At 40.7% G+C, this 17,532-nt stretch overlaps 1 protein-coding gene across 4 annotated transcripts in view; it reads left to right on the top strand.

Moving 5' to 3' along the window:
* The window catches only part of wdpcp (WD repeat containing planar cell polarity effector), a 71,780-nt gene extending 55,382 nt beyond the window's left edge, over positions 1–16,398 (top strand). For all 4 annotated transcript variants that reach the window (XM_079362472.1, XM_079362471.1, XM_079362470.1 and 1 more), the window contains 5 exons: positions 6,366–6,465; positions 11,404–11,518; positions 14,309–14,397; positions 15,621–15,652; positions 15,962–16,398. In XM_079362472.1, coding sequence (XP_079218598.1) covers positions 6,366–6,465; positions 11,404–11,518; positions 14,309–14,397; positions 15,621–15,652; positions 15,962–16,012 — 387 coding nt within the window. In that variant the 3' untranslated portion in view covers positions 16,013–16,398. The remainder of the gene's footprint in view (positions 1–6,365; positions 6,466–11,403; positions 11,519–14,308; positions 14,398–15,620; positions 15,653–15,961) is intronic.
* Positions 16,399–17,532: the final 1,134 nt, after the last annotated feature.

Below are 17,532 nucleotides of genomic sequence, written 5' to 3'. Positions count from 1 at the left end.
TTTGTTTTGCTGTCCACGTCATCAAAGCAAGTCTTGTCTCATAATTTATAGCAGGAGGAATTTTTCAATGAAATCTAAAACAGTATTCAGAAAAATACTGACTAAAGTTAGACAACAACAAAACAAAAGACCACTAACAGTCAACAGGCTGTTATTGTCCACTCACTGTTGACGCTTTCATTTGGCTTTGACTTGTAACCTGTACAACTGCGTCTGTGTATTGTCCGTCACAGAGCAGATGTGATCTCAGTATGGGGCCCTATCTTTTCACGGCCTCTCCTTGGCCTTCTCCTTTCCTCTCTCATCTTCCCTCCAACTCGCTCTTTCCTAGACTCCACGCTGAAATGCTCCTCTATGTGTTTGACCCCCTTTTTCATGGGGCCCCCCTTTTGCTCTAGGCTCCACCAACACCTTAGACATTAATACCGACCCCCATACATACACACACACACACACACACACACACACACACACACCTACACACACACACAACACACCCTCCTCATTCCCTCTCAATCACACTGATAGCACTGGTTCCAATTACCTCCCCACTAAGTAGTGCTGCTGGGAAGCCGAATTGAAAAGGTGGAGTCGAGTCTGTGGACCTTGAAAGTGTTCAGAGGAGGGGATGCAAAGAGCAGAGGAGGGGGCAGTGGTGTAGATGGAAAACTATATGAGCGATGCAAAATATATGAGAGAAGGTGAATGAAGGTTTTGCTACCTCATCATTGTAACAATGATTTGGTTTTATTTCAATAGTAAATACTTCTTAATACTTCGATGTAGATACTGACAACATTGAGAGTGTTTCTTTAATATTCACTGGACAATCAAAAAAGGCATTTAACATGACTTGACAAAATGCATCTCAATTCATTAAATGAAAGGCATAAAATGAAGGCAAGTGGCAGATTTCAATTAAAAACAGGTATCAGCCAATATGATTGCTATTTTTTGTAGTTTTTAAAATGTTTTCATTTTAGATTTTTGTATTTTGCACGTTCAAAAAAAAAAGGTATACTGTTAAAAAAAAATGTCAGTCATTACGTTGGGTTTATGACGGCAATAAGTCTTTGGTTTGCGATAAAAAATGAAAAGGTGCACAAAGGTCCAGGGCCAGACAAAGTTTCTGATTTTGATGATAGCTCTTCATATTTTGGAATAGGATATCTAACATACTTGTGAATACACATGAGGTACGCTAACGACACTCGATCCAACAGCACTCAATTACAACCTGCTTGTAACAGTTTGTGGGAACAAGCGTTTTGTGGTAGTTCTTTGCCTCAGCACCCAAGAGAGCAGCAGCTCAGCATCTGAAAAGAGTGACAGAGAGAAAGAGAAAGAAAAGGAAGACATTGACATTTCACCCCTCACTCTGTCCCTGCCTCTAATTAGGTTGTGTTGTTGCTTTAACCTGCTGGTCGGCTGATTGAGTCGAGGTGGAGGGGGGTTAATGAGGGCAACCCCCCAACCTCAGCAAACTCTTTTTAACTTCCAAACTTGCCTGCAGAACTCAATAACGCACCATCGACTTGAGAAAATGCATACTTTGAAGCACACACAGATAAAACGCACACCCTCACCTCTTCTGGAAATGCTCAGCATGATACACCCCCCCCCCCCCCTATGACCAGACCCCCACCACCTTTAGGCCCCATTGTTTCCCAGCTAACAATAGAAGCCCTCCAAGCTTTTTTTTCTCCACAAAAAGAAAGCTTTTGTTAAAATGAAACACTTTAGTGTCAGGCTAAATGAAGGGGGAGGAGGACTTGGGGGAGGCGGGGGTGTTTTTAGAGGAGGTGGAGGTAGCATTTGTAGTAGGGGGTTACTGAGTCATTTGCATTTTTTTTTTTTCATAATTGGCACAGCTCCCTAATTAGCCTTTGATTATGAGTTGATAATGTTACCAATTAGGTCAGTCGTTAACCAAGTCAAGCCGACGAGTTATTTTTCTCCACCTCCCTCCCTTTTTCCTTCTCTTTTCATTCCTGGTTCTTTTTACTCTTGATGTAGCTCGCTAATTAAATTAAATGATGTGATAGTTGAATCAGATTCCAGGTCTTTTGTTTCCCAATGGGAGCTTGTAGTGTCTCTTGTTGGAAACACGAGCTGTGTCGGTTGGGTTCACCTATCTTCCTTCCCTATCTGATGCAGTTTGGAGGTGATTTAGGAAGCGAAGGAGGCGGTGTTGCTCGTCTCCGGCAATAAGCTCATTGTTGTTGCTCAAATGAGTAATTAGCCTTATTGAAGTGTTAAGTGCTCAGCACCATCTGATAGAAGTGTTAGTCAAACACAACGCTTTTGGTTAACAGGTGTGTTAGAATACAAGGTGTGAGTGTGTTTTTAATGGGTTTGCATCCTTGTGTGCAAGGTGAGAAAATGCCGTCATGCGCAGGAAATAGTTCCTGAAGACGTGTTTTGTACATACACTCAGGTTTTTTGCATTTCAGGCAAGTTGAAATTCCCTTTTGCACCAGCACATGTTTTATTTTCTTAATATATGTGCCTATGATCACTGTTCAGTGCCCATCCCTGACAATCAAAGAACAGAGGCTTCTCTCTCTCTAGAACCATGTTTGATGCTGATATTCAGATTATCAAACAGGCAAATATACAGGAACAAGAAACAAAGATAGTAACAAAAGCCTTACACTCGGTCTGTATTCCAAACTAATTTAGGATCCAGAGAGGTTAACATGTTTGTCTTTTTCATCCATGGCAGATGTACATGCTGGTACTTTACTTTAAAATAAAATGCTGTTAACATTTCAGGGTTTTTGGAAATACTGTTGGAATAAATTAATGGAAACCAGTCAGATAAACTTAAGTTTAGCTGTTGTCTGCAGGAAAAAAAAGAAAAGATTTGAATGTACAGGTTCAAGCGTAAGTAGAGAGTTATATAAGGTATAGGTAACATTTCTAAAGACAGATTCACGCATACAGGCAAAGACTGCATAAAAGACGAGCAATTTAAAAAGCAAGATATTTGAATAAGAATCTTTTTTTCTATCTATTGAATACCACGGTTCTTTAAACCTTTTTACACCAAATGCAACAAGTTGTTCCATATTGTTGTGCAAATGTTGACGAGCCTGATTGCAGCACGTGTATACACAAAACCATAATTAGTAAATGGCTCCAACTGTTTAGAATTCAAATGAAAGCAGTATCGCAGGTTGGACGTTTTATAAAGAAAAATGTACGATTGTATACAATCACAGTTAGAAAAGAAAAAAAAAATCAGACACTGCATATGGAGATTTTGCATTTACCACTCTATATTAAGTTTATATACTGTACATGTGCATATAATGCCTTAACAGTGTGCAAATCCTCCGAGAGCGTTCATGTACTTCTCATCGATCCTGTTTCCCATCCACAGACGTCAAACACGGCTATTTATGTGTCGTAAGCGCTGCCGTGTGCCAGTTCACCTAATCCCTCATTTATTTGGAGGTAGCCCAAATATCAGTCAATATGGGGCTCTTAGAGTCCACCAACAGCAACACCTAACCCCCCTCTACTCCCCCTTTTCTCCCTGAGAATGGCCCACTAAAACGCCCTCTTTATCAGCCACTGCAACCCCTAAAGCTCTTATATAAATAAGATTAGTGTCGCGTTTGAGCGTCAGGGAATAAGAGGTGTAATATCTGATGGTTTTATATGCAGTATTATTGTTATCCCTTCTTAGTCGAGCTGATACTCCTCTCTCCCTCTCTCTTTCTCTTTCACACTCCCTCTTCCTCTCTCTCTTGTTCCACGTTTGTTCATTCGTTTATTCTTTCTCTGGGTCGCTCTCTCCAGATTCAGACAGTATTATGAGGAGCTAAGCTGGAATAAAGCGCCCCGGCATCAAATGTTCATATTGTTCTGTTCTGTCTGTCATACAATCTCTCACTGCCGCTCACATGAAAACCCTTGTTGTGAATTTCTCTGCTTAACATCTTTTATGTCTTGTTCCTCGTCTCTCTTTCACTCTCACTCACACACACCTCACTATCAATTCTCTGTAATGCCTCCGCTCCTCCTTGCCTCTTTTAATCTTCTGCCGCTCTGTTTGTTATCAATTAAGAAGCCTCACTCATATCTAATTGAGGGGCCATGTCCTGTGAATTAGCCACCTCAGTCCTGGGAGCCGATTTGGGTTCTTTTGAGGCCATTTTGTTGTCGGCCATTTTCGCATTTCCTCCAACTCGTCACCACAGAGGGCAGGCACCACACTATAATTACCCAATCTGTTCCCATTCATACTCTTCAATTTCAGCAGCTCTCTCTCATTCTCCTTTACTCCCCCCCTCTTTGCCTTCCTCTCCGCTCCCCTCCTCGTTTGGAAACCAGCACCCCCCCCTCCTCTTTTTTTTTTTCCCCCTCTTGGGGTACAAAAGCATGGTGACAATATGGGGGTATTAGAGCTGGGTGCAGGCTCAGCTGGGGGGAGGCTTTAGCCAGCTGAGGGTTATGTGGCGAGCCCTGAGTCACGGCACTGATGTCCTGTGATGTCGCTGAGGCGGAAGACTTTCCTTAACATGCTGTACCCTTTGATGGGCCCTCCGACTTGCATTCGTCTTGAGGAAACACGGCGACTCTGAGGAGACTCTCTTTGGGTCCGTGGATGTTGGTTGTTGGTTAATTCACTCTGTGTTTAATCAATTAAGGAGGTTGGCTTCAGTGTGCAGTAATTATGTGTTTTTGCCTTTGTATAGTTTACATTATCAATTCACATTTTGTAGTTTTTTTCCTTCAAGGCATCCTTCTTCCAACCAACAGGAATAATTTCATGCTGGTAGCTGACCAGTACTTTTTCGGCCTTTACTGCAGGTTATTGACGGGCTCCACTGGAGAGACTGGGGAAACATGTCGATCGTTGTTTAGGGTGTGTTTTTTCATTTTCCTCACAGCCGATCTCAGAGCTTCAAATCAGTGACCTCTCTGCCCGACACCAAGTTTTATACCATCATGCTGCTGCCCCAGTTGTTTTTTTTGTTTTTGTTTTTTTTAATTGAAAAATGTGTGATCTATTTACGGTTGATACTGTTTACATTATCCTTTAATCGACTTCTATGCTGTGGTTATACAGTCCAAATGTTCATGTCAGGAAACACTCTCTTGTTAAACTCAGCTGATTGTATGTCATGATTTATTCTCATTTTAAATCAAATAGTTCAGCACAGTCATACTAATACTAGTATTAATTTCAGACAAATCGTTATCTCATTTCGATGTAAATAGTATTTATATATTTGGATTTTACTGCAAAATTAATTGTTGTTGTAGATGATTTATTCATAGATATTATAAACCAATCTTAACATCTTTCAGTAAAGGACGGTTTGGATGTTAGTCTGACCGTCACTGGCTACAATGTTCACAACAAACATATAGCATAGAGTAGTGTCACAGCTTTCAGCTTCACCGGCACCCTCAAAGCGTTTTAGATTTGAATTTATTGCCTTTGTTTTATTTTTGTAACTTTTAACGCATGAAGGCTCAGCTTATTCCGAACCTGCTGAGAGCTGAGACACAGTACGGACGCAGCACGTATCCCTCACAGGACTATTAAGCTTACTGAATCTAATTTATTTTGATGATGCTTTGAGGGAAGATCTATACTTTACGTTTCAGGTGTTCAGATTCGATGACCTCAGCTTTGCTTGTAACCTTAAAACGGGTCCAGCGGTCTGATTCACAGTGTGATTATTAATGAAATAAAAATCAGCCACCCTCAGACATCATTTAGCAATTTAATCTCTCTTTATGGCCAGGAAGACTCAAACAGGGAGATACAGAGGATACATGCTGTTTCCAATATTTTCACAGGCTGATATAGTAATGGGCTCTGCTGGATATGTTCCTCTGCAAAGAGAGTGTACCAGCGTTTCTGAAAGGTGAACAGTCCCTCGCCTCCTCTCCCACTTTTGAAATGTGACAGATAACATCCGTCGGAGTACAAAACCGAAGAGACGAGGGTCTGTGTGCGTGTCTGTCTGAGTGTGTGTGTGTGTGTGTGTGTGTGTGTGTGTGTGTGTGTGTGTGTGTGTGTGTTGGGAGGGGGCTGGGGGCTGATTTCAAAGTTTTTGGAGGAACCGGCATTTCATCCAACTGGTGCTCTTCTGATGTCGGTCTTCAAACAGCTCATTTTTTTTTCTGTCATTTCATCTGTTTCTTCTTTCTCCCGCCAAAACACCCCCCCACACACACACACACACACACACACACACACACACACACACACACATACACACTCTCACACACACGCACACACACATGCACACACACACACACAAAGTCCTATTGTCATGGAAGCCTAGATTCATTTTAGATTAACGTTCACGTTTCTTTCTCTCTTGCATTACCTTCAAAAGGACCTCCATTATGTTGCCAGCGATAAGGGCGAGGTGGTGCTTGCGGATGTAGCCAAGAGGAAAGCTAATGAAATCGAGGCCCGGGCCATCACAAGCAACGGTAAGGAAATAATCATAATGTCTAACCAAAAAGACACTAAATGTGACTCGTTTATTTTCTTCTTTTATCTGAAATGTGAGGTGGACTCCCGATAACCTCGGTAACTCAGATACTCCGGCACACTTTGTCCTGACATCTAACACTGGGTATTTTCTCAGGCTTTCACCCTCTTCTGGTTGCAGAAAGGGACATACAATCTGATCATGTTTGACAGAAAGAAATATTCATGTAAAATACACACAACCTGTTGCTAGTTTTTTTTTTTTAAACAATGCCTTATTTGGTCGTGACAAAGTTTTCAGAAAGGAACAGTAACTCCCTCGTTGCTTCCAGCGTAAACATTTCTAAAGCATGTTGAACTTTTTTGGGAGGCTAACAGATTTAAGGGAAAAAAAGTGTCCAATAATAAAGTGCAGTTTAAGCTGAAGTATTCCCTAATTGAAAATAAACAGTTAAATATCATCATTAAAAAGATTTCACCAAGTTTTGAGCAAGGAGAGGAAAGCCGGCAAAGGCCCTTTTTTGTTGTTACTTCAGGCTGTGCTGCTGCCCTTTGACAAACACTCCCCAAAGCACATACCAGAGGGGATCAAGCCGAGTTCCTGATTACACAGACACACACAAGAGCATGAACATGCACAGACACACACATACGCAGCGACGGACAAACGCATACGAGCAATTCCTCACAGAGGCTTCTAGGGCCGACGGGTGAGCAGTAAACATTCAAATTTGTGAGGGAACTAGATGAACATGTCTGATGAGTCCTTCATTGGTGCTTAAAACACACCAAAGGCAATGTGCTGGTGTGTGTGTGTGAGTGTGTGTGTACTCAGACACAACCAAATGAGGCCAGAGAGGTATTTAACTCCACTGTATAAGGTCAAACCCCCGAGGCTGGGTGTCTGTGTGTTTGTCGGTGAATAAAAATGAGCGTTTGTGTAACTGTGAGGCCTGTTTGCATGCAGCTTCCCTTTTTTTAATGTGATGCTTAACACACACACACACTCCTCCTCATAAGCCTCTTAATTATGTCCTCGATGATTTACCTTCATCACCTGCAGCATGTCCTATCCTTGGACAACAGCGCTGCAGAGAGAGAAGGAAGAAGGGACAGAAAGAAAAGGGAGAGATGACAGCAGTGGAAGAGAAGAATCACGTTAGAATTGCAAGAAAAAAAGAAATAGAAGAATGTAAATCATTAAGGGGAAAAAGAAAAAAATGTGTTTTTAAAGATTCCGGTGTGTTATTGACTTGTTGCCTGTTTGTTTATAGTTTATTCAATTTCTGGTTTTCTTTCTTAGCTTCATTTTTTTGTTTATTGTGGAGTCTTGATGAACTTGGTATGAAGAATATCCTGATCAGTCCACACTGCCTGCTGTAACAAATATTCACAATTATAAGGAGCAACATTTGCAGTACATATCAGAACATATTGTCGAGCCTCAGTCAGCTAACAAGCTCAACTAGCTTTCTGTAGTTGACTAACCGGATGTTTCCATGGTGATATATTTAAAATAAGTATGTCTAACTAATCATTATGAGAATTAATTTGATCAAATTATTAACATTGGATTATTAATTGCAGATTGAATATATCTACACCAACAGCTGATCATGGATGGATGGATGGATGGATGGATGGATGGATGTTATATTGATTAGGTAGTATGTTTGGTTATTTATATAGTTATAGTTATATAGAAGTTAATTGACAAAGAAAATACATTTAGAATCCTTCTTTAAGAAAGTGAGTTTGGAAACACACACACACACACACATATCCTGATAGTGTAACCACCAATCATGATGATGCCTCATGCATGTGCGTGTGTGAGAGTGTCCTGTACACTGAACAATGTATCAACGTTTAGACAGGCAGACAGCCATATTCACTGGGCAGCAAAGCCAGGTCATCAATAATGAGTAGTTTGCTTCAAGCAGAGAGCTCCAGTGAACAAGTGTCTCACTTTACAAACACACACACTCTCACACACAGCATGACCATCACGAAAAAAAAACAACAACTGGATCAGCTCGATCTTTCATCATCACTTAAATGTTTTTTATAGAGTAACAAGTCAAGAAGTAAACAGCAAATCAGTAGACAGATATTGCTTTGCAGCATAAATAAGATTTCTAACAAATAATTTATTTTGTTTTTTTCCAATTACAACTCCAGTTTGAAGTTTTCATGTAAGCAGGAACAAGATTTGGTTAAATAACACGGAGAGTGTAAGTCTGATTCTGAGCTTTTTCTGTTCAACTATAGGACATTGTTTAATGTTACTCCTAATGTGGGTTGAATAAATACAAGAAAAAAGGAAAACTTCAGCGTCCTTAAATGTAAACAAGGGCGTTGCTGCCGTACACCTTAGCGTCCCGAGGGATCAGCTGAGACCAAGGTCAATATTTTCTGTAAGATGCCTTAACGACAACGTTTAGTTTAGTTTATTTCAAACATGTAAAAATAACAAGAAAAAAAAATAGAGAAGAAAGAAAAATATAAAAAGTAATACAGACAAACAGTGCATGATATCATACAAAACAAACTCTCAAATAGTATAAACTTATTTAATCCCTCCTCTTTTCCATTAATTTATACATTTTCTGTTAATCTTAGTTTTGTACTGTGTAATGTATGTTTTTCTTTGAAATATAAATTTACAATATGGTTAGTTGTACTGTATTCCTATATACGCGCAGTATACAACAAACAACATAAATATTATGCACGTGTCTATACAAACACCCACATACTTTTAAACAACTATATATAAATATGTACATGTCAATACATTGTTACTTAGAAGTTTCTTAGAGGAAATAAAATGTAAAGAAAGAAGACAAAAGGAAAGAGACAAAAAGAAAACAACATGTTTTCAAAGAAATAAATATGGAAGCAATACTTTAATCATTCGCCACACGCAAAACCACCTATAGAGGATATACATATATGTTTAAAGATCCATCACTTTTTACTAAAAAAGAACTGTTAACCCCTACTACTGAGTTTTGAAAAGCGACAGCCCCCCGTCTGTTTGGCCCTCCACACTGACAAAACACAGAAGTGTGTCAACAGTCACACGCTTTCCTGACACAAGTTCCCACATTGCAGCTACAGACATTTTCTGTTTGAACACACACAATAGACCCAAATATGTTTGTTCTCAGTCATTTTCACACACTACACATCCCATTCGGAACAGCCCTCCGAGACATATGTGTTTGTGTAAATACGTGGACTATATGTGCGCAGTCGGGTGTGACACACTCCGAATCCTGCATGAACCAAACATTTGTAGTAATCAGGTCCTGAGAACATAGTGAGAACAGCAGGTTAGCTTCTTGTTGACCTGCTGTATGAAGGCAAACACACATGAACACCAACACTTCTCAGTTGGTTGTTGAATCCAAACAAATGAACCTGATGCTGATTTATACTTGGAATTAACTGAAGGAGCAAGCAATTTTCTACTTCACCAACTACCAAGTACATGAAGAGTGAAAGGCTCAGAAGAGGTCAAAATGTTCCAGCAACACTTGTACATGTAGTTCGAAGATTAGACGGCGCGTTTCGGCTTTGTGGCCTTCATCAGGGTCTTCATCAGGGTCTTGTCTAATTTGTTAATAAAGTTGATCTTCCAATTACAAGCGCACCTGGAATTGACTGTTATAAACAACTAAGCACCCCGCTGTGTTTTTATTAAGGAGCAGGAGTAAAATCTGCTGCTGCAGGACCTCACCACCCTGGATAAAAGCATAGGGTAAGGTTGATTTGCATTGGAAAGGAGAACAGATCGTGTGCTATTGTTTGTCAGTCGTTTCAAAAAAATGACTCAATAGCAGATGTAGCGTTTCCTCAAGGTGGACTCAGTATCAAACTGGGCAGATTCCTTTGACTTCTATGCATCTCCTCTCATATTTATGTGCATCTTTTGTGAACAGAGATTCTGCCTTCGCTTGTACACACACACACAAGCACACAATAGAGGACACACATTTCAGCTTAGGTATGGTCCCTTTTTATAACAGCGTTGGAAATCGCTTATAGCTGTCTGGCTGACAAGTCTGTTGATTCGGATAGATACGGCATTGTGAGAGGCAGAGTGGCGAACAAGTGCGAGGGAAGGTCTCTTTCTCCTCCTCTCGATCCTCTTCTTTTCTTTGGAGAACGTTTTGCCAGGAGGAGAAGCCAAGTTGGTTGCCTGATCGTTGTGTCTCCCCCTCACAAAGGTTGATGTGGCTGCAGGGCCTTTCAATGGGCAAAGAGACAAGAGCTTTATCTGAAGATCCACTTCTCCTCCTCCTCTCTCTCTCTCTCTCTCTCTCTCTCTCTCTCTCTCTGTCTTTCTTTCTTTCTCATTCCCCATCCTTTCTCCGTGGTTGTGGGGAAAGCCTGTTAGCTCCACTGTGTTGATGGAAAGCAGTGTTTTGTTCGTGTTCCCCTCTCGGCTCTGTTGTTCACCGATCGCACAGCCTTCATTACGGAGTGACTTCCTGTCTCTGTTCAGAAACTATACATGACGTGTCAGAAAACTTTCACTTCAAGGTGTGACAGACATATTTGCAAGTGCTTATATACAGGTTCAAACAACTACCATTAAATGTGATAGCTAAATATGTTAACTTGAGACAAAATTTGACTCGGCGCATCTTTAATGATTTTCATCAACCCTAAAACTCATTTTAATTTTTCTTTTGGTCAGGACTCAAGAGCCAACACTTTCTCCTTCAAAAGATGCTAATGGCATACTGTGGATAGATTAATATTACAGAGATGAAAGTCAAGACATACTATGTACTCATAAAGATTGTATTATAGATAAAGGATGGTGCTGATGTTCTGTATTCCACTCTCAGGTAAATCAAAACTGTTTCTCACCTTGTTATTGCAGTGTGTTTATGTGCTTATGTGTCTGTGTTTGTGTGTCCTAGAGGATCCCCTGAGAGACAGAGATGGAGGGTTATGTGAGTCCAGCCCCGGGGACAGACAAACAGAAAGAAACCATAGTACAACAAGATCTTCTAACCTGGACATTCTCACAACGCAGTGAGTCACGTTTTGTGCCTGTTTTAGGCTTCCAGATCAAATGTGTGTTTTTAGCTGCTTATTTCTCAACTATGTGCACCAGCTAGTCTCCTCAATATTTGAGGTTTACTAGGAAATAAACAATGGCGGTCAGCGATAATTCACACGTCATGCACACAGCTGCTCTGTGATCACGGTCATGGTGCAGCAAAAGAATGAAGTAGCGGCTGGACAGCTCGGCAATGAGCTGAAACTCAATGTTGACTTCTGCACAGCACAGTTTCCGATTCAGTTGATATATTTCTGTTGGTTCATCACTTCAAGTCAAGTTGTTATTATTACGAAGTCACTTGGAAAAAATAATAATTTCAACTTACTCTAAATGAATCCTGTGGCATATTTTGTATGCAGATTTGTTTCTGTTCTACTTGTACATGTTGCCTCTTTTTCCTCAGAATCACTATTGTCTGTGTATGAATTGCATGAGAGCATCTGTGGCCAAATGACCCAGCTGCAGCCTAAAAGCCTTCACTACCAGTGACATTTCAAATGTCAAAGCCACATCAGTTCCGGGTCTTACGCTCCCCAACGCTGAAACCAGAGCCACATTTAAAACTCCACAGGGTCCATTTTCACCATGGATCAGTCTCCAGAGTGCAGACTAAACTCACTGTTTCAGAGTGATTGTTTAATACACTTGTCTTTGTGAATGACGTGTCGAAACAGTGTGACTAAAGACACACTGACAGCATGGCCCTCTTTGTCTCTGCCTGTCTCACACACATACAAACACACACAAATATGTCCATCCATGTCTCTATTATTGTAGGACGGGTGGAAGTGATGGAGGGGCATTCCTTGTCATATCCGCACTAACATATTGGAGTATTTATATGGGATTTGCGTGTATTAGATAAAAAGGCGCTCTTGTTCTTTTCATCCTCATAGGCTTTTCATGGCTGTTTGACTGTAACACTGATGACTCTCTGCCTCCAAACCCTCCACTCTGCGTTTCTCTAAGCCCCCTCCATCCATCCCAAATCCCCTCCTATCAGCCAATTTAAACAAGCCGGGTCCAGAGAGAGTGAGTGTGTGTGTTGGAGGGGGGGGGGGACACAGAAACAGAGAGAGATGCTCTGTACTAAGCTCTTTTTAAAAAACAGTAAAAGAAGAAAGAGTAAAAAAAAAAAAAAGTGTGGTAAAGAGTGTTAGGGCGATTTGGCAGCCAACGGCCCGGGTTGTACTACCCCAGGTCTTCCCCTGCACCGCTAACAGAGGCAGAGAAAGCCGATCCCCAAACCTCCCAAAAGATAATAGCCATAGAGAGAAAGGGACAAAAGCTTCTGCCTTTTTTATTCCACAATTTCCTCCTTTAGAACATTTTTTTTTACCCCCCCCCCCTTTTTTTTTTCTTCTTTTTTTGTAATCTGGTCTCCGATGAAGTTTCATTGTTTCTCATGTGGAGCCAATGACAGCTAAGCTGAGATGGAGTAGGGGAGGAATTGTAGCACGGGCGTTCTCCTGTTTGGCAAGCTGAAAAAAGAGCAGAGAAAAAAAGAGAGGGAAGCAAGCACAATGGCGGTTTGGGGGCTTCTTGCAGATTCCTGCATTCCCCAAATCCGACTCCGAAGTGAGAGAGAGAGAACGAGGGGAATCTGGGAAGCCTCCCAACGTTCCTTTGACGACTGCTGGCCTCTCAGTCATCACACACTCCTCTGTCAGTGGAGCTAGGAGAATAGAAGATATGTTTAAGGTTGGTTAGCAGAGGCAAAAGTTATTGTTATGCTAATGAGGCAAAGTCAGTTTATCCATTTAGCCTTTTTTTCAAACAGAAGCTTTATGATTTATTTGAGATGCATAAAGGAGTCATATTCATTCTGCCCTGCCTGTGGGAAGGACATTGTATAACTCCAAACACAAGCAATAAGTTAAAGTTATGAGTTCAGATCAATAATAAATAATAATCTGCCTGATAGATTTGTACGCTGCTATACTAAGCAGAAAAGAATAATGATGGTGAAAAAAAAAATCAGTCACACAACTCCTAGAATGACATGCATAGTGAGTTTCCTAATTCTGGCTTTAATTAAGTAATTTCTTCAGATATTTTGAAACTTCATACTTCGGTTCATCCACATACAGATAACAGATACTGTTCATTTTACTCAACTGTCTGATTCCTTGCTTTACTTTTCAGAGTCCATTTTTACACCTTTTTATTCTTGGTCTGGTATCACAGAGTGTTCTTTTCGTTACACAGATCTTCATTTTCAGTCTGACCTTTCCTCCACTCTTCTGTTTTGTCCTGATCTCTCACTCGGCACCAACAGCATGCATAGCAAAGCAGACGCATCTTTTTTGTCTGAAGTTTTAATAGTAAAGTAATAACACGTAGAGCACTGCGGGTTCTCATGTCAGTCGCAGTAACCACGCATAACCATAACCAACCAAACGCCAGCCGTTGTTTTTACTTGCTATTACAACAATTAGCAATACAGTATCTTAAAAACGGTTGGGACAAAAACTACGACAACAAACAACGACAACAACAATTGACACCTTGATGTTAAGAAAGAAAGCAGCTGGTTTTCAACAGATTTCTGGACACAACATTGATTCTTTCTTTTGACTTCATATTCTCCACTCTCGACAATCATACAGAGTAGAATGTGTGAGAGACAGGTTTTACTCGAAGGGAAGTGATTTGTAATTCCATTTCTCTTAAAAACAATTTCTAACAAAAGAAAACACTGAACAAGGTACATTAAGGTGCATTTTTAATATCTAATCTGTTTTCTCCCTGTACCCCAGTGCTGATGGGCGAGCCAATCAGACGAGACGGGAACAGAGCATACGTGTGACTGTTGACCCGGACGTGTTCAGGACACAGAAACAAACAGGTGTGTGTGTTTGTGTGTGTGTGTGTGTGTGTGTGTGTGTTTTAGAGCTGAACTTGTCTCTGTTTCTACAATATGAATAACAATTTGAATAAGAAAAATGGTGTTGTTTGTTTGTGAAGCTTCGTCTTTATTTTAAACTATAACCAGAAACAAGCTGTCTCGCCTGATAGCTCAACACTTAACACAATAACACAAACAAATCTGAAACAAAACTGTTTCAGGTTACCAGGTTTTGGCAAAGAAGCGACTGCACAAAGAACCCTATTTTGGTTCTGCCACATAGATGTTTTATTATCTATGAAGAAAAATGATTTATTTTGAACTATAAAACATGACGTGTGTTCCTTCCCAACACGTTTTCTCCACACGTTATGCTCACAAGCTCTGTGAAAGTGTGTTCTTTCATAAATGTCCGCCTTGTGCTGATTTGCTGCTTCCCAACCATAAACACTCACACTTAACCATCCTCGATATGGATTACTTTTACATCTCTCTTTTATTTCTTCTTGATTTTTAACAAAACCACTCCTTTTTTTTAGCCTGTGCAACCTACAAACGCCCGTTCCCTAGTCAGTACAAAAACAGCAGACAGAAAGTCAGCCAATTATAATAAATTTCATCCTCTTCAACGTGCCAGTTTCAGGTCACGTTTTTAAGCCGCGCACCAATTCTCCTGTGACATTTAGCCTGCTGTAGTCTCTAAACGTGGCCTGAGTGCTCTCCTCTGCAGGTCTCAGATGTCTGAGATGACTAACGGGTCATTTAGGAAAAAACAGCCATTAAGAAAACATCACTTCGTCCTCCTCATCTTCCTCGCTTCCTCCTCTCCTCCGTTCTACTCTCTACATTTTATTAATTACATTTTTTAGGTAATTAGCAATTGTGTCATTATCAAATCGTTCTGTCATTTGATAATCCCGACTGTAGGCTATAGCTGGGAATTTGCATCATCTTTTCTAACATCAGTTGAAGACACGCTGGGGTTTTAATGTCAATCATAATGTTATTAACACAGGGCTCAGCACAGGGAGATCGCCATGAGTGACAACGGTTTATATTCATTTAAACAAGAAAAAGGCGACACTGAGGGAGCATGTAACTTGTTCAGGCATTCAGTGTGAGGGTGTGTTCATGTGCTGAAGGGCTGCAGTGTGTGATTATGCATGTCTGATGTTGAGTTGATGTACTTGTATCCTCCAACATCTTCTAATTTTGATCTGCAGGAAGCAGCAGAGGAGTCGGTGACAACAAAAATGTGAGTGGATTCATCCACAGTCCAGATCGGATTTGAAAACAGTTATTGAAACTGAACGTTTGTAGCCAAATGTTTTATATGACAATGAAGATGTCTGATATATTTGCTCAAGCTAAACTGAGTTTTGACTCATTTTACTATTAAAAAACAAATGTATTTAACTACATATTCAGATATGGAAATCAGTGTTTGTCAGTACAGGACATGATTACAGGATTGATGCTGAAACAATGTTCTCCATGTGCTGTCTTCATAAACAAAGTCAGCTCAGGTTCACTAAACACAACGTTTCTGTTTGTTCTCTACCAGGACGAAGACGATCCCGGGGCGCTTCATGTGGTCCACTTAGGAACGGTTTGAAAAAACAATAAGTGCACTTTATAAATCTCAAGGAGATATTGAGGAGGAGCATCTCACCAACAACAGGCTCTCTGTCATTATTTACCTGTCACAACACCAAGATGGAGACTTATACAGAGCAGCATATGGCGATAAAGATGCCTGATATTCAAAACAGAGCAGTATTTGTAAAAGGACTCGTTTTGTACAACCACTTCTGTAACACTTTGAGAAACTATGTTTGTTCCAACTATGTTTGTTGTTTGAAGACCTTTTATTCTTGACTGAAGAATGCAAATGAAGCTTAAGAGAAAACAGTCACACCACCTCTGCCATTAAAAACATGACAGGGTTTTTTTCATTAACCAGAAAAAATAAATACTTGTGCTTTCTCTATCACCGATGATGCTGAACGTGCCAGACTTTGTATGTGTGTGTGTGTGTGTGTGTGCTGTATAGATATGTGTGTGTGCGTGTGTTGGCCGAGATTACGGGCCATAGTTTTATTCATGAATAGGAGCCAACCAGCGTCTTTAAAGCATCGCACGGAGCCCCTTTCCTGAACAGCAGCCATGGCCGTGTCAGAGCTGTCGACGCGCTGCGCTCAGCGACTAATCTGACAGCGCTGCGCGAGCACTAATCCCTCACTGTATCGTAATCTATTTACTTTGCATTCTAAGAGGATTTCCACCAAAAAATATACAAGAAGCAATGTTGGAAATGGACATAAGATCAGCGAGGATGCTTTTCTGCTCCCTTTTTTTTTGTGTTAGCTTTAAAAAAAATCATTGTATGTTTTCCGGGGAGTCAATCCCCTGCGAGAGGGATGGGTGAAAGGAATTACATTTCTGACTGATACTAATACTTCTCTTATGTAAACATCAAAATGTTATATTTCCCCACTGATGATACAGTCACACTGCAGAGGCCGCTGCTGATAAGTGGCATCTGTCGTTGCCTTTAGTGCATCTCTTGACACGTTTATAATTTCCGAACCAAGGCTGCATTATCTCCTGATTGTTTGACTTGACAGCTTGAATAAAAACTGCAAAATTGCTTAACAGGCGAGCAGGAGATCCTCCCATCTCTCTGATGGCCTCCTCAGTAGTCCTTTTGACATGCAAGCAGTGAAATCTCCTCTGTCATAATACAGAAAACAAAGTAATGCTCTCCTCAGTTCCCCTTTAAGCAATTATGTCAGCTTTGTAGAATCATAAATAGTTCTGGCTCATTTAAAATATGGCCAGCAGCTTTTTTAGAGAAACACTGCCTCACGCTCAGATCTCTGCCATCCGAGATGACTGGCACAGATAGGCTTATTAGTGGTATTAACATACTGCGCGGCACACTGGAGCTGTGAAACGGCCTTGTTAACATTTGGAAATGAATTAAGCCTGCAGCACTTGCTATTATCCAGGTTATCTGTTTTGTTTTATTCTCTCTCCTCAGAGCAACAGCTGTGTTTCAGTGTTTGTGCAGAGGCCTTATCACATCTAATTAAGGCTCTGATTGGACTGATTTTGCCTTCCCTCATGGCAATT

The sequence above is a fragment of the Symphodus melops genome (genome assembly GCF_947650265.1).
Source record: "Symphodus melops genome assembly, chromosome: 15".
In the NCBI taxonomy this organism is placed as follows: Eukaryota; Metazoa; Chordata; class Actinopteri; order Labriformes; family Labridae; genus Symphodus; species Symphodus melops.
The sequence above is the reverse complement of the archived record's forward strand: the minus strand, read 5'-3'. Positions and strand labels throughout refer to the sequence as shown.